Raw genomic sequence first — 25,389 nt, 5'->3', positions numbered from 1 at the left:
CATTCCCTTTGCAGAGGCGTCCTGGCAGATGCTACCTCCTGGTTTGGGCTGGTCCCTGGTCTTCCGGCCTCACTCCAATTGGCCTGGCTTGGGCACTAGTCCTTTTGGGTTCTGCATTGAATTTCTGTGTTCGTTCATTAAAAAAACCCCCAAAATCCTTCATTAAAAAGCCTGAAATGGTTGGAGGTCGGGCCAGATATGGAAGGACTGCTAAAGGGTGTGAAGTTTCTTTTTTGGGGTGATGAAAGCGTTCTGGAGTTAAATCGTGGTGATGGTTGCACAGCCCTGTGAATATACTAAAACCCAGTGAACTGTGCACTTTAAAACGGTGAATTGTATGGTTTGTGGATTATGCTGCAAAACCAAACCAAACAAGGCCCCCAACAACGAATCATTCAGTGAAGGAGGAAAGATTCTGGGAGGTAAACTAAGGCTAGTTCTTAGCAGGAGTTTCTCTCTGAACTTCCTGGCCATGGAGAGAGCAGAGGAAACCCAAAGGCTCTCATAGGTTCTAAGGAGAGCTCACCGCTTTGCAGGAGGGGTGGACGTTTTCTGTCCTCGAGTTAGCGAATAGCAGCTTTGCAAAAGATGAGGAGACGTTCTTCGTGTCTCGGTGCTGGTACCGGCGGATGACACCACGGGAGCAGTTTTTCTAGGGCTCTTTCCCTCTGTGCCTGTGCTGATCGGCGCCTTCAGGTCTCCTCAGGAGGCTCCCCGTGTCGGTGGCGCGTGGCTGTGAGTGGGGCTCCCATGTTGGCTTTGCACGTGCTCCTGGGCAGAGATGCTCTCCTGGTGTTTCTGTTTTCTCCACTTAACTGACTTATCACCCTAATTGAACACGTCCTGGCCATGTGCAGGGCTCTTCAGCTGCTTTGCCCTATTCTTCTCCAGACACAGCCCGAGGCTTTCTGTAGAAAGTCTTTCACGTCAGTCAGGGACCCAGGCCATCCGGGTTAGATAGCAGGCCGCAGGCTGCCTAGATTTCATCAGGAGGTCCTCTTGTGGGGCTTATCACCCCGGCCAGATGTTCCCCTGACCCTGTACCTTTCCACCAGTGAGATGGTTCCTTCCTTGTCTCAGAGCTAGACTTGGGTTTCCTCAAGAGAATCAGATTTCTGTGCCCGTTTGCAGTGTCATCTCCAGTGAGGGGAAGCTCTCCTCTTAGGTGGGCCTTGCCACCTCGTGGCCCCCTCTCCCGAGCCCCTCAGGCCCCTCCGAGCCCGGGTGAGAAGGCCCCTGGGTGGGCCTGTCCCCGAGGCAAGGACCGAGCTCTAGGAGGTGGCACAGGACTTCCCCGGAGGCCCGGGCAGCTCAGCCCCTCCCTGTGTGAGCCCTCTCCAGCCCAGTGTGGAAACAGAAGCCGTTCTACCTTTTGCTTCTCTGACTGTTTCTGGAGAAAGACTGTAAGATTTGAAGTCAAAGCAAAACAGTCTTATGAGCTGCGTAGGGGACGCATGATTGTTCTTGTTGAACGCGGTGTTTTGGGCCATCATTTCGGGGGAGGTAAAGACGCAGCCCGTCCCTACTCCAGAGGGCTCCCTTGCAAGCCTTTCCTTGTGCTGCCACTTGGGTGTGGCCCTGGGTTTGGGTTGGTGGAGAGAGAATCATCATGGCATCTCTTTACCTCAAGTCCTGGGTCAGATGACCTCTCCCTGACACACTGAGGCTTAGGGAATCAAAAAGGTCATGTTCATGGTGAGGGCTGTGACCCCAAAAGGGAAGCATAGGCTCTGAGAAGCAGGCCCCAGACAAGGGTGGAAACAGACATTTTCTTCTGGTTCTTTAACAAGGTGTGGTGGTGCAGTGTGGGATGGAGGGAAGGACACTGGCCTGCTTGTGGGGGACCATACTGCTCCCAGCCAGCTGTGACCCCAGGCATGTCCCGTGCCAGCCTAGCTGGGTGGCAAAGACAAGATGATGGCCAACCTCCTGTGGTTCTGGGATGTGATGACTTCAGCCTTCCGAGCCTCCCTCTGGAGAGTCCAGATGGGACCACTGCCCCATTCTGGTTCCCAGCTGAGTCCTTGGGGACGACAGGGATGGGTCACCCGGAGCTCGGAAGAAGCCCAAGGCCTCATTCTCATGGTCACTTTGGGGCTGTGTGTCCAGGATCAGCTCTCTGTGGACTTTGTGATGGTCCAGGCCTCTCGCTTGTGTGCAGGTCAAGCCTGTGGTCAAAGCCAGACTTTCCATAAAGGCACCAGGGGCAGGTAGGTGGTCCCTCTTGGTTTAACTCTCTCTCTCTTTTTTTTTAAATTAACTATTTTATTTTTTATTTTATTTTTTTTATTGGAGTATAATTGCTTTACAATGGTGTGTTAGTTTCTGCTTTATAACAGAGTGAATCAGTTATACATATACATATGTCCCCATATCTCTTCCCTCTTGCGTCTCCCTCCCTCCCACCCTCCCTATCCCACCCCTCCAGGCGGTCACAAAGCACCGAGCTGATCTCCCTGTGCTATGTGGCTGCTTCCCAGTAGCTATCTACCTTACGTTTGGTAGTGTATATATGTCCATGCCTCTCTCTCGCTTTGTCACAGCTTACCCTTCCCCCTCCCCATATCCTCAAGTCCATTCTCTAGTAGGTCTGTGTCTTTATTCCTGTCTTACCCCTAGGTTCTTCATGACATTTTTTCCCCTTAAATTCCATATATATGTGTTAGCATACGGTATTTGTCTTTCTCTTTCTGACTTACTTCACTCTGTAAGACAGACTCCAGGTCCATCCACCTCACTACAAATAACTCAATTTTGTTTCTTTTTATGGCTGAGTAATATTCCATTGTATATATGTGCCACATCTTCTTTATCCATTCATCCGATGATGGACACTTAGGTTGTTTCCATCTCCGGGCTATTGTAAATAGAGCTGCAATGAACATTTTGGTACATGACTCTTTTTGGATTATGGTTTTCTCAGGGTATATGCCCAGTAGTGGGATTGCTGGGTCATATGGTAGTTCTATTTGTAGTTTTTTAAGGAACCTCCATACTGTTCTCCATAGTGGCTGTACCAATTCACATTCCCACCAGCAGTGCAAGAGTGTTCCCTTTTCTCCACACCCTCTCCAGCATTTATTGTTTCTAGATTTTTTGATGATGGCCATTCTGACTGGTGTGAGATGATACCTCATTGTAGTTTTGATTTGCATTTCGCTACTGATTAATGATGTTGAGCATTCTTTCATGTGTTTGTTGGCAGTCTGTATATCTTCTTTGGAGAAATGTCTCTTTAGGTCTTCTGCCCATTTTTGGATTGAGCAGGCACCAGCACCCCAGGGGAAGAGAAGGGGCTCGCGTGTGGCCCAGCCCCAGTCAACACTTCTCACGCGGCTGGGGAAAGGCCTAGAGAGAAGTCTTGTTGTGTTTGCTGGTGATACATATTTGGGAGGGATAAAGATGTCCAATTAGTCGCAGATTCAAAAAACTCTCCACAGGCACAAATGAAGGCCTGAAAGGAACCTGGGGGGATCCTCTGGTGAGAGTGTGAAGCCCTGCTGAAGGCTGGAAAGCACCCCAGGAAGGCGAGGTCGGGGGCCTGGAGGAAGCGCAGGTGTCTGCGCGGCAAGCCCGGTGAGCGCATGCGCCGCTGGGGCTCCAGAGACTCTCACTGTGTGGCTGCCCCAGAGGGGCGTGGCCGAGGGGCCAGACCTCGGAAGAAGCTGGTAGGATTCCTTCAGCCCTTCTTTTTTTCCTCGGATGCTAGTGGTCCTGTGCTGTGTGTCCATCGTGGGCTGAGGCAGTTCTGGGAACCAGGTTTCAAAGTCGAGAATAACGTGAACTTGTACAGAGGGGGCCGCAGTAGGCGCCCTGCCGCTGGGGAACAACCCAGAGCCTGAGGCCGTGTTTCGTAGTGAAAGCTGAGTGGCGGGAGGGATGCCTCTCTTCCCACACGCCGCCGGCAGCGGGGCTAGGGGAGGGGTTGAAGCCAGCTTGTCTTGGCTCTGGAATGTGAACCAGGGCCGGCGGGTGGAGGTGGTGGGAGGCTTAGGGCTTGCTGTTAGGATGCTGCCCTGTAGTAGGAGGCGCCCCTGAAGCGCCGTCTGGAAGAGTAGTGGGCTCCCGGCCCCAGGTTTCCCAGCAGAGCTAGATGGCCCCCTCCTGGGACCCCGTTCCTCCCCGAGGCACACTGAGGTTTCTTTGAGTTCCGAGAGGCAGGTTCTGTGGACTGTGTGAGGTGGTGGAGGCCCTGGCGAGGCAGACGATGCTGAGGCTGTGTCAGAACAGGAAAAGGGAACTTGGAACCTGAGGTCCAAAGAGTGCATGGCCCCGTCCGCAGCTTGAAAGTCAAGAAAGGAGGACTCTGGGCCCCCGACCACACCCTGCCTGTTGCCCCATGGAGTAAGCCCATGCTGGACCAACGGGGGGGTGCCTTCAAGGGACGGCCTTGAATACTTCCAGCTCTGAGAAGTGAACGTCCTCACGCAGGGTCTTTCCTCTAAATGGTCAGCGTGTTCTGGGCGCCTCCTGTGTGCCACCGTGGAGTTGGGCTGCCAGGAGACAGATGAAGTGGTCCCTGCCCGCAGGCGCTTACCGCAGTTTGGGGAAGGTCAGCAGGCTGGGGTGAATGGTGAGTGGGGGTTGTGTGGAGTGACAGGGCACCGGGTCAGGCTGGGAGGGCTGGTGCCACAGCCCTTCTTGCGCATGTTGCCGTGTGATCTTCAAAGCCTCCCCGTGAGGTGTGTGCAGTAGGAGCTGTCACTGTCTCTTGGGCTCTAAGGGGTTCAAGTGACCCACTTAATTAAGCCTTGGGTGGTAAGTTTCCAGCTGAAATGAACACCTTGTTTCATGCCTCCTAATCCCATGCTTTTGGCTTGAGAATCGTGAAGTGGGTGTTTGCTGTCTGAGAGTACAGTTGACCCTTGAACAACTTGGAGGTTAGAGGCGCAGACCCTGTGCACGGATGAAAATCCGCTGTAATTTATAGTCGGCCCTCCGTCTGTGGTTCCTCTGTAGCTGCTGTTCCACATCTGTGGATTCAACCAACCATGGAGCGTGTAATACTGTAGGATTTACTATTGAAAAAAAATCTGCATACAAATGAACCTGTGCAGTTCAAACTCATGTTGTTCAAGGGTCAACTGTATCTGCTGTCTGTGGAAAATAACATACGCTGGCTTCCGGGTCACATGCGTGAGCTCAGCACCCCACTCGCTTCAGAAAGATGTAGCTTGTCTGGGCTTCCCCTGAGCTGGTCTGCATCCCTGCTTTGAAGTTTTGGCTTCAGAGATGGTTTCCATGCTTCACTCTGGGAGTCAGGAGTCACCAGCAAGCCATTCTGGCCACAAAAAATGACCACGTAGACATTTACTTATTTATTTTTCTGGCATGCAGAGATGTTCATGAAGGTTATTGAGAAAAGCAGGATGTAGAACCATAGGTGTAATCCCAGATTTTTTTGAAAAACAAAAAACCTAAATCCTGTGTACACACATTTATTTATGTATGTAAAACTTACAAGGGAAAACTGTGGTGATTATATGAGTGAAGGGGTGTGGGATAATTTTATTGTTTTTTTGCCCTCATCTTAATGTTCCTCGATTTTGTCAAAGCCCATGTCTTTCTCCTGTCGTACAAATCATGAAGCGGGGGGGGGGGTGGGGGGTGGGGAACAGAAACAGATGCCACCATGCTCACTGCCCATGCTGGGAGGTGTCAGTGTCATCTCCATGTAAAGCTCGCCAGCAGGCAGAGGTGGAGGCGAGATGAAGCTGTTGATAGAGGGAGGAATCTCATTTCTGCAGCGTCTCGGCAGCTTTGGGCAGCCGGATAAGCCGCGTGGGGCCCAGACGGTCTCTGGCAGCCACCGGATATTAGCTGCTTGGGTGCAGGCCCCAGGGCTTCATTTCATCAGCTCTAATCACCAGCGTGGTGTCTCACAATGATTAGTTTTTCTCACATGTGTCTGATATCAGTACCGATAAGGTGTCCTTTTCATACATTTGCAGGCATTGCTTTCTTACCAGCTAGTATTTCTTATCTCATTGGAACCAATATTTTTGGGATCCTTGCGCACAAGATGGGGAGGTAAGATGAAATGAGACAACACTCACTCTGTTATAATAATGTAGTTCTTTAAAAAAAAATTCCAAGTGTTTCTGCCTTCACGATTACAACTTATTGTTTTGATTTCCATTGAAAACTTGGATGGGGGTGGAAATCATGTATTGATGGTGCTTTTTTGTTTTCTGACAGGTGGCTTTGTGCTCTTCTAGGAATGATAATTGTTGGAATCAGCATTTTATGTGTGAGTGAAAGATGACATTTGGCAAGTGGAAATAATCTGTGATTGAAACTTTTGCTTTGGGCAGGAATCACCAAGAAATATTTTATAGCAGTTTGAAGTTCGTTGACATTGAGTTTTATTACATGTTCCATTTTCTTCTCATCAATTTTTATCATCTTAAAAATTTTGGACAAGACTCTCCAAAGGGTTTATTTTCACTTCATGTTGGTTGGAAATTATTTAGAATGTTTTATTCCATAGTTTTTATTTCACTTTGTAGCCCGCTCCCCAACATCTTAAACATCGCCGTGTCTTAAACACTTTAGGGCAGCTAGCCAGAAACAATAGCAAGATGTTTTTCTAGAATAAAACATCTACTAAAGGCCAACATCTATCCCAAATGAGACCTTACGGTTCTTTTCAAAAATGGTGTATGGACGAGGCTGAACTTTCACATATGGCCGTGAACTAGCTGTTCGTGGTGGTCACAAAACCCACTTCAACTCTGACTGTTAAAGATTTGGAGGGTCTACTTCTGCTCAAACCTCATCCTGCTTCTCCTCCTACTTCCTCCAGGAGGGAACACGCATAACAGGCCAAAGAAAGCATATCTTTAAGACTTTCCAAGATGATTTAGTTGGATAGCATGTTATTTTATTTAGTTATTTTTAATAAATTTATTTTATTTATTTTTGGCTGCGTTGGGTCTTCGTTGCTGCGTGTGGGCTTTCTCTAGTTGTGGAGAGCAGGGTCTACTCTTCGTTGCAGTGCTTGGGCATCTCATTGCAGTGGCTTCTCTTGTGATGGAGCACGGATTCTAGGCGTGTGGGCTTCAGTAGTTGTGGCATGCGGGCTCAGTAGTTGTGGCTTGCGGGCTCTAGAGCGCAGGCTCAGTAGTTGTGGCGCACGGGCTTAGTTGTTCTGTGGCATGTGGGATGTTCCCGGACCAGGACTAGAACCCCTGTCTCCTGAATTGGCAGGCAGATAGTTAACCACTTTGCCACCAGGGAAGCCCCAGCATGTTATTTTAGCATAACATTTATTTCCTCTTACAGATTCCTCTTGCAAAAAACATTTACGGACTCATAGCTCCCAACTTTGGAGTTGGTTTTGCAATTGGTAAGTCACACAAGTCTTTTATTTTTAAAACTTTGTTTTCCCATTACTAAGACAGAGTTCCTCTTACTTGGGCAGACTATAGCTACTCAATCTAAAATATCTAGAAGTTTGACAGGAGGCTGTGGGCAGCTTAGCTCATGTACGGCTTGTAGATCGTCCATAGAAAGGTACTGGCTTCCATGTACTAGTCATTTATTTCCTGAAAACCGGCCATATAAAAGCCTGCTATTTACAGAAGCAAAGGAACACTCCACTGCTGAGCTTGGGCAAACAGGAGAACTGCTTCCCCAAAATCCATTTGTTTGGGCTCATATCTGTGCACAGACCTTCTCATATAAGGCTGGGGGACAAAGAGACTTCACATGTATTTCTTGTATAAGGTTTGGTACAGAAAAGGTAGACTGATGTATTGATGACCAGCTGTACTGCAGGAATTTTCACAGGCAAAGGGGTTGAGTCTTTGCAGTGATGTGAGGAACAGTAAGTAATACGTTAGGGAAAAACCTTGTTAATATTTTGGATAAATAGCATATGCTTGTTTCTCATTTATAATATACACATTGATCATGATAAAAGTAAAGGTAAATCTGTCACAGGGTAAAGGCAGGAGTTGACTCTTTGGTACAGTAGAAAGGGTGGAGCCTTTGTGGACCCCTTAGACCAGGTTAGGTTCTCCTAGCTTGTATGTATACGTATACATAACCTCTCACAGTGCCTTTATAGCCTCAATCACAGTCGTAATTTATTTTCCAACTCTTTGTTCGTTTTGTTCTCCCCTGTGTCCCAGCAACTTGCACATGTTAGGTGATCAGCAAATACTAGCTGAATGAAAGAAATGTCCCTTACCCTCCTGCCCCTGGTGGGTGTTCGGGTAAGGGGTCTGTCGTTTGAACGCCCTGCTGGGCGTGTTCACAGCCATCACCTCATTCAGCCAGTCATTATCATCTCCATTTTATCGATGGGGAGACTGATGTTCAGAGAGATAAGGCATGACAGTGCTCACCCAGCCAGGGATTTGGACCCAGAACTCTGAATATATGTGTTTTTTCTTTATGCTTCCTGTCCCCGACTATTCAAGAGACCAGAGATTCTAATACAGGTCTTGGAGGTGGTGGTGGCGGTTTTGGTTTTTTTAGCCAACTAAATGAGCAAAACTCTTTCGATTTTAATTTCCTGAGTAGGGCAGATGATCCCTCAGACTCCTTCCTGTCTGGTTCCTTCTGATTCTCCCTAATACTTTCCAACTTTAACTCTCATAATCTAAGTGTGAGGCCACAGTGTGGATGGGGAGGGAGCTGAGTGAGGCATGTAGGTTTGCCCAGTCTTTGAGGGCAAAGGACGAGTGGACCAGAAAATAGTGAATCAGGAAAACACCCACAGGAAGCAGGCTTGGGGTCCACACAACCAGTAACCAGCATCCCTCTGGATCTGAAGAATGGCAGGTGAGTCACCAGAGGACTGGGCGCTATCCACCAGACAGCGGAGGACAAGGTGAGGCAAGGTGGAGAACGGCAAATGGTGGTCTGGGTTCCAGTCTCAGCCTCAAGCGCTTTCAGTCTGTCTTCAGCCAAAGGTATGTTGCAGGGAGTTTGCCTCAAGACTTGCAGGTAGCAGTGAGAGATCTTGGCAGGGTCGTGAGTTTAGGACACAGTCCCTGACATTCAGCTCATTATTGGTTTCCATCAGTTTTCTATAGACTGTGTTCCCTGATTGTCCACAGGCATGGTGGATTCGTCCATGATGCCCATCATGGGCTACCTGGTTGACCTGCGGCACGTGTCCGTCTATGGGAGCGTGTATGCCATTGCCGATGTAGCATTTTGTATGGGATATGCTATAGGTAAGGACATTGGCTTTCAAAACAACCTTTTTTCTCAGTGCATGATTGATAATGCCTACTGAAAATTATGTAAACCTTTGCATCTTTCTGCCTACAAGACATTTAGAGAGAGCTTTATCTAATTCTGTTTCCTGAAAGGTCCTTCCGCTGGTGGGGCTATCGCAAAGGCAATTGGATTTCCATGGCTCATGACAATTATTGGAATAATTGATATTCTTTTTGCTCCTCTCTGCTTTTTTCTCCGAAGTCCACCTGCCAAGGAAGAAAAAATGGTAAGCAAATTTTAGGATGCAATGAAGTATTTCTGGATAATTTTAGCATGGTCTCCTGGATAGTGTCCTATGGCTTAGTTCTAAAATATATTTCTGCCCCTTTTGAACAGAACTCCCCAAATGTAAATGGTAAGAATTCCTTTTTAGTTTATACCACATAAGGCAGCTACTTGTTTTACTGTATCAAGCATTATGTTTATATATTTTGAAGAATGAAACTATTTTTGTACATAGATTAGCAGTCAATATAGCTCTTTTCATCAACCAAATATAAACAGGGATTGTTCAATTTAATTTTCTAAGGTTCTTGAAAATCTTGAAGATAACTTTTTTGCCTCTTGTGCTTACTTCTAAGATCAGCCATTTTTGGTCCTGTTTGCTTTTCTCCTAACCCTTACAGCTTTCAGTAATAGTGTCTTAGTCCTTACTGCATAAGATTCTGGAGATGGTTTTAATGTAGGTAACAGACGCTTATGGAAAAATATTGTTTATGCACCTTTGGGCACATGTTAGCACATATGTATAACGTTTAAGTTCATAATTTCATGACCAGAATCATAGCCATAGGCAAGATGTAGTATTGAGTGTTAAGTGTTCCTCTTCTGAATAAATTCAAACTTATTGATTCTAAATTTGAATTTTGAAATGCATTGGTCATTTTACCCTTTCTGATAAGCATTCGTACCTGGTTTGGTGCTGCTGCTGATTTTTTTTAAACATCAAATGGTGATAGACACTCGTCTAGTTGAAAGATGAGGGCCTTAGGTTAAAGGTAAATGAGAGAAACAAGGCTGGGAGAGATGGTATTTGGCGTTTAGGAATGGGTGTGAGGTTCCCTTGTTGCTGTTCTCTAGGGAGTACGTCAGAAGTTCTCTCTGATGTTTGACCTGAAGTGGGTTTTAAGGCTTTTTTGGCATTTCTTGACTGCCCTTTTACATGATTATCCCTAAAGAGTGGATTTAAAGAGAGACACAGACCCTGAAGTTAGGTTGTGTGCAGTCTTTTGTTTTGGGCACTTTTTGTATTTATTAATATGTGCAGTATATTTAAAAAATATGTCCAGCACTGAGCACTGGTCTTGTGCCCTTTACTCTATAGGATTTAAGTAGGTGATTTTGAATTACTCTCGAGCCATTTGACTCTTCCTCTTTGCCTATGCTTGCCAGCTCCGAACAGCCACAGCCATAGCACTATGTCATATCTCTCTCGGGGCACTTCCTGTTTTCCAGCCTGGTTGTCTCGGTTTCCTGTCTACCTTCGTTTGTCCGACCCCAGCACAGTATCTTGGCCCCAATCAGGGTGAGAAAATTCTCTGTGCAACCACAGAAAACAATGCTTGTCCTGTTGCCACCGTATCAATCTGATTAAGGCCGAAGGAAGATTACTCCCAACCCTATTTGACCAAAAAAAAAAAAAAAAAAACACCTACAAATGCTCCTGTCATCCAAGAGACTGTTTAAGGCTCGGGAGACAGCGCAGGGCCAGCATGGGCAGCCCTGGAGCCAAGCTGTCTGTCCCACGGGAAGACATAGCCTCAACCTCACAGAGTGGTTGTGAGGATTAAATGAAAGAATACCAGTGGCGTGCGACCCCGGAGTCTACACAGTAAATGCTCAATAAATTGTCACGCGTTCCCATCTCACCCCACTCTCCTTTCTTGCTCTCACCTAACCCTGACTTACTCTGTCAGCCCAGCAGTACCCCAGTTTCCTCCCTCTCTTCCTCTCTGAGATGAGAGCCTCCTTTTACTCTCAGAGCCCAGGGCTGCCCAGTGGGCTTCCCTCGCCGAGCAGCAGACGTTAGTGGCTGTTGTGTTATCCGTTCGTCGGCAGCAGTGTGAGGGCTTATCTGAGGTCTTGGAGGAAGTGGATGAGGTCAGGGGACCGGGGTGGGGTGAGCTTGCCCTGCCAGCTCCCACTCTGGGGCCCCCACGTGATGGGCGGAAATCAGGCCTCAGTGCCTCTTCCCACATTTAAACTAAGGCTTTAGTTCATTTAAAAAGAAAAGTGCTGAAGGAAGTGGAAGAGACGATTCTGAAAGGCAAAGCAACAAGAATGACAGGCTTCCAGAAGCCACTTCCACTGTAAAATGTCAAAATCCTTAATAAGTGCCTGGCAAGATGAATCATTAAAAACTTGGGAGAATGCGCATCTGCCTGCCCATAATTGATGCCCATAATTGAATGCATCGTGTCAGACGCCATTTGACTGTCATAATGGCAGCATGCGAAGGTGGCAGCCAATAGCTGCCACCTACTTACTGTGCAGGCAGAGCAGGAAGGAACCAGGTGGAAACCAATAGCGCCGGATGATGAGGGGAGCGAGGGCAGGAAGCAGTGTGTGCCGTGGAGGAGGGACGATCGATTACTGCCCACTTGAGAAAATCCAATACAGACAAGTGCTGGCATTCAGGATCAGCAGTTACCAAACGCAGGGGACCCGAGAGCCAGAAGAAGGTATACAAACCTTGGCAAATCATTCTTTCACTAGTAAACATTCTGATTAAGTGGTGTTTGGACTTAAGCTAGAAATGGAAAATTCGAGTGCTATTTTATGGATCCTAAGTCATCCAGTCATGAGCCAGTTTGTGAGCACTTGAGTTTTTCTTCCATTTGGTTTATTGGATTTCTGCTTTTTTTTCTTTTTTTAAATAATCAGTGTTATCAATACAGGCAGAGAAAAAAGCCTGTTACTCCAGTTCCTCTGCAAGTATAAGAAACACCAACTCTGTCATTTAGGAAACTGTGTTCCAGTTATAAGACAACTGCTTACAGCCTCTAACTGTCAGAGTACCCAGTGAGGAGGAAAGCTGTGTTCTGGAATGGAGTTTTATTTTTTCTGGTTGAATTATTTTTAAAGATAGGGCACATTTCCTAGGTCTTACTCTTGAAGTTTCTAATTGTTGCCCAGGCAGGAAAGTAGGAGGTTTGAAGACTGCAGCTTTCTTTCACTGGGCGACCCTGATGCAAAACCATCACTTTTTTTTTTTTTTAAAGATGTGGTAAATAAATCTTTTCTAGCACAGAGGCCTGGTATCTTTCAAAGTCTTGAAGCCTGGAACTCTTACATTTTAATGCTTTTACTTTTTCACTGTCCCAGCTTTGTATTTGTGTTATTTTTACACTTCACTTGGTCCAGCATATTTTTACCAGTTTGGAAATTCTGACTCTCCTGTGTCTGATATGAAACCAGGCATTTGGTAGGACCAGGGCTCAACTCTCAGGAACCAGGCATTGCCCTGAATTCAGATGAAAATGCCCTCTCGTTTTTTTTTACTTTTTCTTCAGTCCAGAGTCAAACACACCTTTTTCCACACAGCAGTGCGTGGAACACTGCTCTGATTACCAGGCTGCTCCCCGGGCCACTCTGCACACGTCCCCCATGCACTTGACTTACCCACTTGATCTTGTTCAGGCCCCTCGTTTCGTGGCACTTTTGGACTATTAGATGCCATCTGGCTTAATCATGTACAACTTAAAAAAACAACAACTATGGCACAATAAATCTTTCAAAAGAGGTTCAGAAGCCAGTAAGCTAGGTTTTGAAAGCAACAGATGATCTTTTAAGAAAGAAAACTTCTTAACCTGATATAGGTAGTGTCAACAAATGCAGTTTGGTTAATTGATAAATTCTGTTTAAGTCTATATGATGCCAAGTAACTGGTCTGACTGAACTTCTTCCCTTGCAATGCAGTTTTTTAATTGAGTCCGTATTACGTACCCAGTGCTAGGTTCCAGAGGTCCTTAAGTCTACATGTACATACCGTTAGGTATAATGGTGGACAACCAAGGGACAGGAGGCAATAAGGTAGAATGATGGCCGTCCTTTCCAAGTCTGCTTCGCCACCTGTGGGCCTGGGGTCGAGGCCCCTGCCTGGCATTCGGGGCCCTGCAGTCTGGCCCCGGTTGGGCTTTCCCGTGAACGTCTCCCTGTGCCTCATCATCAGATCGGGGTTGGGGGGGTTGGTGGGGAGGCAGGCTGTTTTATTTAATGTCTCGTTTGGTAAATAACCTCTGCCGCGCTCATTCCCAACTCCCTCGCTGTGAAAATCCTTTCCGTCGTTCAAGCTTCAAGTCCACCCCCATCGCTTCCACATTGCTTTCCCTGAGCACTTAACCCACAGTGAGCGCTCTGCCTGCAAACCCTATGGAACCTGTCACTCGTGTGCAGTGAGGTACCTGAGTTGCTGGCAGAGGACCTTAAGGGCACGGACACACATGTCTGGTAGGTGCCCAGTAACCTGCTGTCAGCCATGTGACCCTACTGTGCCCTAGAAAATGCCACATAAGTCGGGCGGTGTTTCTCGCAGCGCGTTTCTCACCCTCATGTGAGGGTAGGGATGGGGGATTTCATTTTTAACCTGCCCCCTCAAGTGATTCTTGGGCACAGTTCTTTGAGGATCACTAATCCAGAGAGGCAAGACATCGAGCTCTTTGGTGGCTAGACCTTTTGTGTTACGAGCACACACCCACGTGGAGAGAATGGTCCTGGTATAGTGTCTGTTGCCTCAATTGCTTATTTTTAGAAATTGAGCTCTTTATGAAGTCCATGTATCAATTCACTCGGCAAGAAGCACAATCAAAAAAATAGAGTTAAATTTGCAGCTGACAATTTGAGCTGGCAGCCTAACTTGGAGGGTCCTATAAGTCCTTACTTTTTTTTTTTTTTTTTTTTTTTTTTTTTTGCGGTATGTGGGCCTCTCACTGTTGTGGCCTCTCCCGTTGCGGAGCACAGGCTCCGGACGTGCAGGCCCAGCGGCCACGGCTCACGGGCCCAGCCGCTCCACGGCATGTGGGATCCTCCCGGACCGGGGCACGAACCCGTGTCCCCTGTATCGGCAGGCGGACTCTCAACCACTTCGCCACCAGGGAAGCCCCGGAAGTCCTTATCTTAACATGCCACACAGCAGATCAATTTAGCATTTCTTGAGAAATGATAAATGGGTTAAGCCCTTGAGTGGAGACATAGCAGCTTATCAAATCTGTGGGACAAGAACTGGGAGTAGCTAACAAGCGCCAAGATAGGTTGCAGTAGGCCAACAGAAGATAAATTTTAATCCAGATAAATGCTGCCATTTAGAACTTCAAACTGCACAGAAAGGCACTGGAGGGAATAGTTTCCGTGGAGGAAAACTCTGGAAGACATTCTTGATGAGAGAACTCATTTCAGTTGCACCTGATGTTGTGCTCCACGCTCCTGCTGTCCTGTGGGGCATCGCCAGAGCAGACTTTGACATAGGCTGCCTGGGCTTGTATCTGCCCCATTTAGCTGTACATCCCTTGGTCAAGTTCTTTAACCTTTGCGCCTACACGGAGGGTTATCAAGCTACCACACAGGGTTCCTGTGAAGTTGAGGTATTGCATTGAAAATGCTTAGCACAGTCCTGGCATGATAAACCCCAGCTGGACACTCAGACTTCGTGCTTGGTCTGTACACTTTCACGAGGAATGATGACTGCAGTGCTCATCAACTGAGGATGTTTGTCAGCTGAGGATCAGTTGACCTTTAAAAAAGTTTTCAGTAACAATAAGGCACAAGATTTTTATGTACATGAGAGGAATGTAGTTTTTAAAATACAATTGAGCAAGAGGCGGCCAGCCAGGATTTGGGGAGAGGTCCTCCTGAAATGCCATTTTTTAAAAAGATAAGGGCCCTGTGACGTTTAGTCTAGGGAAATCTAAGGGGGCATGGCCGTGGTCTTAAAATATTGTAAGGGCAGGCTGTGAAGACGGCTGGAATCAGAACTTGATCCACAAATAGAAACATGGAGACAGGTTTTAGTCTAGCCTCAGGGATGTTTTTAACACGCGAGCTTGCCTCATTAAGGAGGGAGGACCTCCTTATTAAGTGTTGCCACTGTGAAGGTGCATTGGGTGACCTCCAGGATCCCCCCACCCTAATTCAAAGACTCTAAGTATAACCTAAACCTAACCTGCATATCCCTTTCTTCCTAGCTTACAGTTTCCTCCAAATCGACTTACGGCTCCTGGCAGGTATAATGGGAATAGTGCAGACTGCTGCTGCTGCTTCCTATTGCCTGGAAGTTTCAGTTTAGAACTCCAGGTCTTCTAGGGAAGGCACCTGGCAGTTGCACCAAATCACTGGTTGGTTGATCGTAGGTGGTACTCTATGTAGTTTTCAAACTACTAATCCTTAGAAACAGGGTAAGACTATCTTCTCTTTATCAAACAGTTAATATATCTGCACTTTGCTCTCTTTTAGGCTATCCTTATGGATCACAACTGCCCCATTAAAACAAAAATGTATACTCAGAATAATATCCAGTCGTATCCGATAGATGAGGATGAAGAATCTGAAAGTGACTGAGACCCTCAAAAGTCATCCAAGTATCTAATTGTATAAAACAGTGTTTCCAGTGAAATGACTCATCCAGAACTGTCTTAGTGATACCACTCATCCCTGGTGAAAGAGTAAAACAACCAAAGGTTTTCTTTTCCATGGTTATGATCGATTGCCAACAGCCTTATAAAGAAAAAGCAGCTTTTCTAGGGGTTTGTATAAATAGTGTTGAAAACTTTATTTTATGTATTTGATTTTATTAAATATTATACAATATATTTTGACGAAATAGTGTAAATCTATAAATATTTGAATCCAAATCCAATATAATTTTTTAACTTACATTCACAAACACCTGGGCAAAAAAGTCTTATATATTTTCTGAATATTGGTAATGAGTGTTTAAAGCACGCATTATCTCCGAGACACTTCCGATAATGAGGAACTAGAAGGAAGTCTGAAAAACAGAATCAAGTGAGATGGCATATATTATATAGTGACACTGAATGTTGAGTTACTGAACTTGTAATTACAGTTGACCTTGAACAACACAGGGTTTGGGGGTGCCGACAACCCATGCAGTCGAAAACCTGCGTACAACTTTACAGTCAGCCCTTTGTATCCATGGTTTCACATCTCTGGATTCAATCAACCACAGACCATGTAGTACTGCAGTCTGTATTTATTGAAAAAATTCTGCATGTAAGTGGACCCGTGCAGTTCAAACCGTGTTGTTCAAGGGTCAACTGTACTGTCAGTATATTCATGAGTTAAAAGCTAGTTTTCTCAGATGCAGAAGACAAGAACTTGAGCCAGTCATCTTTTGGATTTATCCATGAATCTCAGCGGGCATTAGTTTTCTATGTCATCACCTACCTGGAAACAGATGGTTGTAAATTATATGTTTACATGTCATGTGGTTGGCAGCAAACATAAAAGCCAATAAGGGTAAAATAGTAAATGTTCTGAAAGCAGAGAAAAGCACCCAAACGTATGGTTATAAACAACTAGAAGCTCTCTCCCTTTCAGATATATACTTGTCTTACCAGATGACAGAAAATTGAGGATAGATATACCTTATACTGTCAGGGTTGTTTAAGCATGATGAGATATATCAACGCCTAGCTCAGGTTTTAGAAAAGAAATTTAAAAGGCTAATAGCTGCTGTGGTGTGAAAAAATCAGACTATAATTATCTTTGAGCTGGAAGTCATCCAAGTGTTTTCTAGGGATCTACTGATTTTGAGTTGTTTGAAACTGTTATTTTTTAGACTTCTGAACGTTGTTCACATCAATGTGAAAACAAATTTTAGATGAAGATGAAGAAGGAATGAAATTGTCTTGAATCGTGTTAGGAAAAGAGGTAAAAATAATAGGGTGGTCAGGGCACACCCCCTTTCACAGGCAGGAAAAACCCCAAACATCTAAACATGTCTGTAATACCGTGTCACCTAGTGCTGTGTGATGCAGTCTCTCTAAGCATGACGACGTCGATGTGCCTTTGTGATGCAATAGCAAGTACCGTGTTCGTGAACACTGTCAGTTTATGTCGAGTTTTGTATGAGACATGAAGGAGCGTGGAATGTCTCACGTAACACTTGTTCATTCTGCGGTTCTGTAATCGTAAACAAAAACTACGTAATGTCAGTTCTCTGTTGAGCTAAAATTGTGCTCCTGTTAACGTGGAAGGACCCCTCAACCTTACAGTTCTCTAAGAAAGTAGCTAATACTTCCCATTTTCTTTATGAAGCTTCTCTTGTGGGGCTTTGATCGGAAGTCTGGTTTTCAAGTGCATGTGTTGGAAGCAGACAAGCGTCCTACTCGTGTATTTGCGTTGGGCGACTTACACAAGGACTCTGCTTTGCTGGAGGCACTTCTATGGCTAAAGTAAGAAGGCAGGATTGTTCTCTACTTCTGTAGGGGAGAGCCTTAAAAAAGAACGTGCTGCAAATCAGTGCTCTTGCGGGGTTTGTGGTTCTCCTCACTCCCAATACCATGTAACTCTTCCCTCTTTTATTTCTGCCTGCAAGGCTTCAGTCTCTTCAAGGATGACTGGCAGCCATGTCTGCTGGTGATCCCTAGAGATCATATAAAAGATATATATTTTTCAGAACTGTTTTGAGAGCAAAAGGTATCAGTTGTATCTGAAGGAGAAAAAAATTGTAAGGTCTTTTATATGACTAGTATTCTGGGGTTGGCAAGACTATGAAAAGAGCAGTTTTGTTTTTTTTTTTAATGTGTGTATCAGAATGAACACACAGCTCTCTGAACATTTATTTTTTGAGCAGAGGTGGTTTTTATGTTTGTACCTGGCAAAACAGATACAAAAAGCTTAATGAGGTAGTGATGAATATTCAGTTCTTTCTTTTGACTGCTAAGTGTATCCACCTACGTCATGTTTTAGCTAGTTTACTTAATAAATCTTCTGAACACTACTGTGCCTGTTGTATTCCTTTGTTAACCAGATATTATCATTGGAATAAAATATGTAAGAAGGTACTGTTTTAACTGTGGGTATTCAGTTAAAAACTATTCTTCTTTGCTTGCAGGCATCAGGTAAAATCTACTCCAGACTAGTTTGAACCATACTTTTTGGCTTTGCAAAATTTGTTTTAAATTGAAGTGTGTAACTAGCCACATGGTGTCAGTGTGGAACCAACCAGTAAGTTATCCTTGCATCTCTAAAGTTATATTGTTTTCCTGATTACTACGAACAAATAACTGTATCTGATGAAAATAACTATGATATGCAGCCACTTGACACAGTAGGTCCACAGCCCCGGGAAGTTCCATAAAACTTAGGGTGCGCCTGTGTGCACCTTTCAGGGGTGAGAATCCATGGTTTTAAACAGGTCTTAAAATGGATCCATGGCTTAAAAAGGCTTAAGGGAACCTCCCCCAACCCTGTTTTTAAAGGAAAGCTGTTATCTTTCAATTTAGAAATAAACTCAATACATTTTAAAATTAAAGTGATTTTAAATTTATTCACTTTTAGGGGACTTGAGATTTTATTATCTTAATATTAGTAAGAGCCAAATACTTTCAAACTGCCTTTCAAAAAATTCAAAAATACTTAAATTTAGAATTGACAGTACCCTCAAATTCTTAGCATGTGTTTTCTCCTCTCAAATTCACAAAATGGCCACATAGTATTTTAACTAGTTCTGATACTGAAGCATGTAAGGTCTGATATTAAGAAATGTAGCATATGAATTGATTCTAAATGCTAAAATATTGCTCAGCTTGACTGTCTAACCTAATAATTCATCTAAATACCAAAGTGTAGCAAATACACTTTAGTCCAATTACTACTAGATAGCATTGGCAAATCCATAAATCTGATTTTCACAGCATAAAAAAATAGTAAAACCAAAATTTAATGCTCTTAGACAATTTTCAGAATAGCAATTTTGTTTAGCAAAAGCGGACTTTGTTAAACTTATCTTCATGGCCCAATTAAACCAGGCAATAATTCCATAGAGATGCAGCAGTCACCTTTTTCAGATGACATCAAATGAAGATATTCTTGTTTTCTGTGGTAGTTTTTATTTAATATTATTTTTTAGCTATTGATAACATAGCATGGCAGAAAGATTACATCAGGAATGTGATATAATACAACTGTTTTCACTGAAGCCTTATACCTTACTATTCCTTAGGCTATTGGAGTGTCCCACCCCCCCGCCCCCCCCTTGCACGAAACTACAACTGTGATGCCTCTACTGCCTCTCCCAGTAAATAGAAAAATATTGCACTACATTGAAGGTATATTTTACAAATATCATTAGCAGCATTACTGAGCTTTCCATAATTGTGGTTCTACAGAGCTAAATACTTTTAAAACATGAGTAGATTTTTATGAAACCAAAGTTTTGCATTATTTCTACAGCTCTTTCAAATGCATCAGTTTCAGCAGCATGCTTGGATGTCACTAAAACTTCCATGGTATAATCCAAAACCACCAGCCACTCACTCTGCCTTCCAGGTTGTCAGTGGTAAGTGATTTTTTATGATAAGATGACAGTTGGTTATTACATTGGGCAGATTGTTTCAAGCTACTGTTACAGAACAACATTTTAGCTTTCAGTGAATTTGGTGTATAAAGACTTCTACAGCAGTGTTCTTTTAAAATGCAAGCATGTTTAAACAAAAATGGGGGGTATACACAGATATATTTTTGTTATAAACTTGGCCAAGAAAGGTATTTAGTTTCCTAATATTTTACTTAATAATAAAATAGCAAGAATGAGAACTGGCTATTGATTTTAAAAGTGGAATGGCTTTTCTACCCACAAAAATGTTTTTATCATCCATATAACCCTTTTATTTCAATAGTTCAGAGAACTTTTGCAGTTATGCTGTTGTTTTCCTCACAACAATCCTGTGAGGTAGAATAAATTTTGTTTATTCCTACTTTATAGCTGGGGAGCCTACAGCCTGGAGCCCTTTCGTGGCTTGCCTATGGTTACACAGTTCACTAATGGCCAACAGAAGAGCTTGAACTTAAACTCTTGTATGGAGTCCTGGGTTACAGACCTGGGCCGGAATCCTTACTATTATACTATGCCTTTTCCTGCCAGCCATAAAAACTGCCATCTAGTTTTAAATTCATGTCAGTTTCACCATATAGCAATTATCATAGTAGTTACCTACAAAAGGGAAAAACACGTACATATCTATTTTATAGAAATATAAAAGGCGAAAACTTTTATGGTATACCAACAGAGGTCACGCTCACATGTTTTCCCTCAGTCATGTGTTATTGGGATCCACACGATGGCCTGAGTATCAGACTAGACCTTCATTTTAAGAGAAATGGTTCCAATTCCTATGTAGCTATGCTGTGTAATTTTTTTTTTAATAAGACAGTCTGAACTACAGAAGCATTCAGAACGATCACCATTCCTTTAAGCCTGTAGGATGTCAGACAAAGCAATAAATCTATTTTGCATGATTCCTCTCCCTTACAGCATTCTCATGCATGACTATTCTTCTAAAACAAAACAGCCAAACCAGATATCAACAAGGTCATTGTAAGAACAGTCCTCTGAAACTTCAAATATCTACATGCTTTATTTCCTATGGGAGAACTGAAGATGAAAAATAATCATAAATGTCTAGTACTTCCATTTGAAAGGCAAGTGTCAACATTTTGAAAGATTGTATTTCAAAATCCAACTGGTTCCTGTGTTTTTTTGTTTGTTTTAGTAATCTGGTCATCCTCTCAAAATTCTTGACCAACTGCATTCTGTATTTATTCCCTATTGCATTTTGTTTTTCAATGCAAGCTCTTCAAATTAATCACTATATTCTCACTATACTTAAATTGCACATAAGCTTTAGAAAAAAATTTCACAAAAGCATAAAAAACAAACTATATGTAAAACTTTTTTTTTTTTTTTTTACTAAATCAGCATAACTAACTAAAGCTGCGGCATCTGCTTTCATGTTACATTTGGCAAAATCAAAACAAAAAGCACTCCCCCAAACCCCAAAATAACAAAACTCTCACGCAAGCAGATACGACAAACTTCATAACACAAAGATTCAAAACCTGTTCCCTCAATGACTGCTGTTGTCAATTTGGGCATGCAGCAAATTTGTTGTTATAACTGTGATGGAAATGAAAATATTTCAAGAATCTGGACGGTATCCTATTCAACACTAATTCAAAAACTAGGAAGAGGAAGAAAAAAAACACAACGAGACATCACACCTACATAAACACGAAAAGTCAGCTTACATAATTACATAATTAGAAAAAGTTAAAAATAAATTAGTAAAAATAAATTCCCAGTATAAACCCAAAAAGCATAGCTATAAATGCAATCTGAAACAACCAATTTAGTGAGCTGGTTATGTTTTTGCTGGAAAACCACCTTTTCCACTCTAGTTCTTACACAAGCAAACAACTGTGAAGAAGCAGGCCAAAGTGCATAATGAGGGTTTAAATGTGGTTATCTGTGGTACTTTAGGTGCAACTTTTCCTCAATCACTTGAAAGTTTTAAACAGACTGTTACACAGACTCAGATGGGCCAAATAAGTCATCTGATATGCTACTGAATGGCTGAGAGTCTATTAGTTGGGTTATTTCACTATCAAGGTCTTCTTCCGTATCATCTGTGTACTTGCTTATTTTTTTGGAGTGCTGGTCTAAGGACAGACTTTCTAAAGATTCAATATCTTCAATGCCTGCTCTGTAGTGGATCATAAGAAGTGTTAGAGCTTGCAGTCTTTCACCTGATTTAGCCAAAGCAGCAGAAAGAAGTGATTTTTTCCTCGTATCTGTTGTCTCTTTTTCCTCTCTAACAAGGGAATTATTATGTTCCAACTCCTGATCAATTTCATTCTGCAGTTTATCTAGCATGAACTCTAGTTTCTGGATCCTCTCCTCTGTAGGCAACCCCCTGTACAGATCACGACCGATTTCTTTAACTGCAATGAAAACGCTGTCATCCAGACCACCCTCCTTTCTCACTAATTTTATTCCTGTGTTGTTGCCCCGTTTAGAAGGGCTGTTTGGGCCACAGATCTCTGTGTCACTGCCTTCGTTGTCTGATGTGTTGGGTGTGTGTTTTGGTGAAGGTTCTACTAGATCAGTTCCTGGCTCAGAAAGGCGCGTTTTAGAGACCTGACGCAGATTTAACAAACGAGAGCTCGTATTGATAATATGTCTTGTCAAACCTGTTGTTCTGTTGACTGACTTCCCAGCTTCAGCGTCAACACGAGGGGGCAGGCCTAAGAGGGTTTCTTGTCCTTCCAGCCTGAGATTTTTCAGGGCCCGGTCTATCCGTTGATCAGTTGCTCCACAAAGAGGAGTCTCGGCTAGACACTTTTCCTGACATTTTTTATGGCAAACATAAGCACAGAACATACACTGGGAAGCAGCTTTAGTCCACACTTTTTTCTTACAGTAATCACACCAAGTTGGGTTCTGGAACTGAGTATCCTGGAAACTATGTTTATTTTCTGTTAAACCCATCTGTCCAACAAAGTGCTCCTCTTTAGGTAGGGCAGAAACCTCTTCGACCAGATGGAGTTCTTTTTCTTTCTCTAAGTTAGTCACTACATGGTGGTCTGGCTCTCCTTCTTTCAGATATTTGAAGTGAACAGTAATGTCACCGAAACAAAATTTGTCATTGAACCCCTTCTGCATACTCAGATTACGGAGCGCGGTTCTCGTGACCATGGCCTTAGGTGATGGGGCTTCCAGTCTGAATTTGGAAAGGTATTCCATGTTCGATGTAGCTAAGCATCCTAAAGCCACCTCTTCAAGTTTTAAGCTGACATGCCCCAAACAGATGAGACCCCCTAATTTGAAAGGATCCCTGCACCACAGTGCGATGTTTAAGTACCTGTGGCAGGCTTCTATGTCCAAGAGACAGCTGGCTCTGGTTCTTGTCCATTTTCCGAGCTTATTACGATAAAGAGTTTCTGATGATTCCCATGTTTGATGGTCCTCTGAACTGTCCTTGGGAGGGCAGGAACTTTCTGAAGTCACATCTTTTGCCCCCTCTTGCTTTGCTAACAACTGCTTAGCTGCAGCTGCTTCTTCTACGTGATCCAGATTTCTCGCTTGCTTTTCAGCAGGTTTATCTCCAGCGGGCGGTGGCAGCGCCTTCTCTGGCTTTTCAACGAGAGTGTCTGCTTCTGCCTGATCTGGGGCATCAGCAGAAGGCAAAGGAACTCTGACTTGCGGTCGTGGTGGCACAGGTGGTTTGAAAGTGGACCCTTGGGTGGGTTTTGACGCTTGTGCTGGCTCTGTTATCTCAGAAGATTTGAGGGCCAAGGGCTTACTTCCTTCTTTGGATGGAAGTTTTGCGGGGGCTGGGTAACTCCCCACAACTGATTTACGGCTTGAGACCGGTGAGGCCGTCCCAGGGGGTTTCGCGGGAGGAGCTGCTGGGGTCCGCTTGGGGCTGTGACTCAGCGACTGCTGTGCCGCGTCTCTGGCCTCAGCTTGTGCTCTCACGTCACTCGCTAGGTCTTCGAATTCAGAATCCAGGTCTCTGCTTTCAGCATCGCCTGCCGACCCACTCGTCTCCTCCTCACAGTTCGGCTGGCATGAGCCTGACAGAAAGTTGTCTTCCAGTGGTCCAAAGCTGTCTTGCAGCACTGCACCCTGGTTACTCTGGCCAACAGGCCTCTCATAATGTACCAGGACTCGGTCACCAGCCTGCTTGATAAGCTTCAACACTTGCAGTGTAGATGTGATTTTCACACCTGTTTTAAGATATTAAGAGGGAAACATGTAAATGACTGAAGTAAAAATTACCTAAATTCACTAAGTGTAACTGCCGTTCATTCATGATTACGTAACTAATGGAAAAGTAATAGTGAAACCTCTAAAATATCTTACGGGCTCATGGATACATCAGCGTACTGACTCTTAAACACTGACTGCTCCGATGTCCTGGAAAGCTTTACCCTTTCAAACCAAAGGATGACATGAAAATCCTGAGGAGGGTGTCAAGCTGCTAACTCCTAAGTGCTTCCCATTCCTTCCTAGGTTTAAAAGACATTTTTCCTCAGTTTGAACTGAAGTGAGCAGGGTGAGGCCCATTGAAAAGGATTTTATTAACGGTGAAATCAGGCTTAAAATGATGGGAAACTGTGATTATACTGAGGGAAACTGTAAAGTGCATCAGGGATTACAGGCTGTACGGTGAATGATTCAAATTAAGAGACCAATGCTTGAAATAAACGTAGCAAAATATTGGGCTGGCCAAAAAGTTTGTTCTGTTAGTGAACACATGGTTCAATAAAAGTCTTGGTGAAAATGAAAAATGTCTTTTATTTTCACTTAAAACTGAACAAACTTTTTGGCCACCCCAATACTATTATGAATAGTGGATTCTTACAGATTCTTTTCAGTAGCCCTACCCATCAAACTAATCTTTTTCAGGACCAGAAAGAATAAGGAAGGCATAATAGGAAGGCTTTAAAGTTAAACAAGTTGTTTACTATCTGTATCTATATCAATAATATCTTAAGTTTTCGTTTTATTTTCTAATAGGTGCTACATCAGTTAGTTCAAAATTCAAAAAGTACAGAAAGATGTACAGTGAAAAATCTCCCTTCCACCTCTATCTCCCAAACGTATTGTCCCTTTCCTGAGGCAATCAAAGCTTCTGATGTATTCTTCTAGGGATATTCTAGGTGTATCTTTTAAAGGCTCTATTTTTTCCCCACCCTCCCCAAAACAGTACTTACCTAAGCCAACCCTTTCTGTAGGAGTTAGAGAAAGGTGAAAAGGGGTCTTTGCTTTCCAAAGGTCTTAAGGCCATCCTAAATAAATCAAAGTAACATCAGCCCCATCTAATAACCTGACTTCAGAGTTCCTCAACCTCTATATTCTCCTACTTTGGCTGCCCAGGCAAGACCATGCTTTAGACCTGGTCATCACTTGGAAGTTTTCCACATCAAAGATCTTTTACTTGGAAATTAACCTCTGATCACAATCTCCTATTTCCACCTCTAACAATCCTGTCTGCTAACTGAATCTGTTTTGAGGTAGTTTCCGTGTCCAATCATTCCTCCTTTGCTCTCATGGTCCAGCTGGTCTCCTGATACCACCTGCTTTTCTCCCCAACCTCAGTTCAAGACTTCAGTGGTGTTCACATCAAGCTT

General features: G+C 43.9%; 2 protein-coding genes across 2 annotated transcripts in view; one reads left to right on the top strand and one right to left on the bottom strand.

Annotated features, from left to right (window-relative positions):
• Window positions 1–17,416, top strand: part of SLC18A2 (solute carrier family 18 member A2) — a 37,563-nt gene extending 20,147 nt beyond the window's left edge. The window contains exons 10-16 of the mRNA XM_081234209.1: window positions 5,952–6,030; window positions 6,199–6,250; window positions 7,285–7,348; window positions 9,069–9,188; window positions 9,327–9,460; window positions 15,682–15,971; window positions 17,030–17,416. Of these exons, the coding sequence (XP_081090335.1) occupies window positions 5,952–6,030; window positions 6,199–6,250; window positions 7,285–7,348; window positions 9,069–9,188; window positions 9,327–9,460; window positions 15,682–15,786 (554 nt within the window). The 3' untranslated portion in view covers window positions 15,787–15,971; window positions 17,030–17,416. The remainder of the gene's footprint in view (window positions 1–5,951; window positions 6,031–6,198; window positions 6,251–7,284; window positions 7,349–9,068; window positions 9,189–9,326; window positions 9,461–15,681; window positions 15,972–17,029) is intronic.
• A 2,033-nt stretch (window positions 17,417–19,449) lies between these two features.
• PDZD8 (PDZ domain containing 8) overlaps window positions 19,450–25,389 on the bottom strand; it is an 86,953-nt gene continuing 81,013 nt past the window's right edge. Inside the window, exon 5 of the mRNA XM_081234195.1 lies at window positions 19,450–23,982. Within this exon, the coding sequence (XP_081090321.1) occupies window positions 21,776–23,982 (2,207 nt within the window). The 3' untranslated portion in view covers window positions 19,450–21,775. The remainder of the gene's footprint in view (window positions 23,983–25,389) is intronic.

This window comes from Mesoplodon bidens (assembly GCF_964165515.1).
Source record: "Mesoplodon bidens genome assembly, chromosome: 1".
Taxonomy (NCBI): domain Eukaryota; kingdom Metazoa; phylum Chordata; class Mammalia; order Artiodactyla; family Ziphiidae; genus Mesoplodon; species Mesoplodon bidens.
The sequence above is the reverse complement of the archived record's forward strand: the minus strand, read 5'-3'. Positions and strand labels throughout refer to the sequence as shown.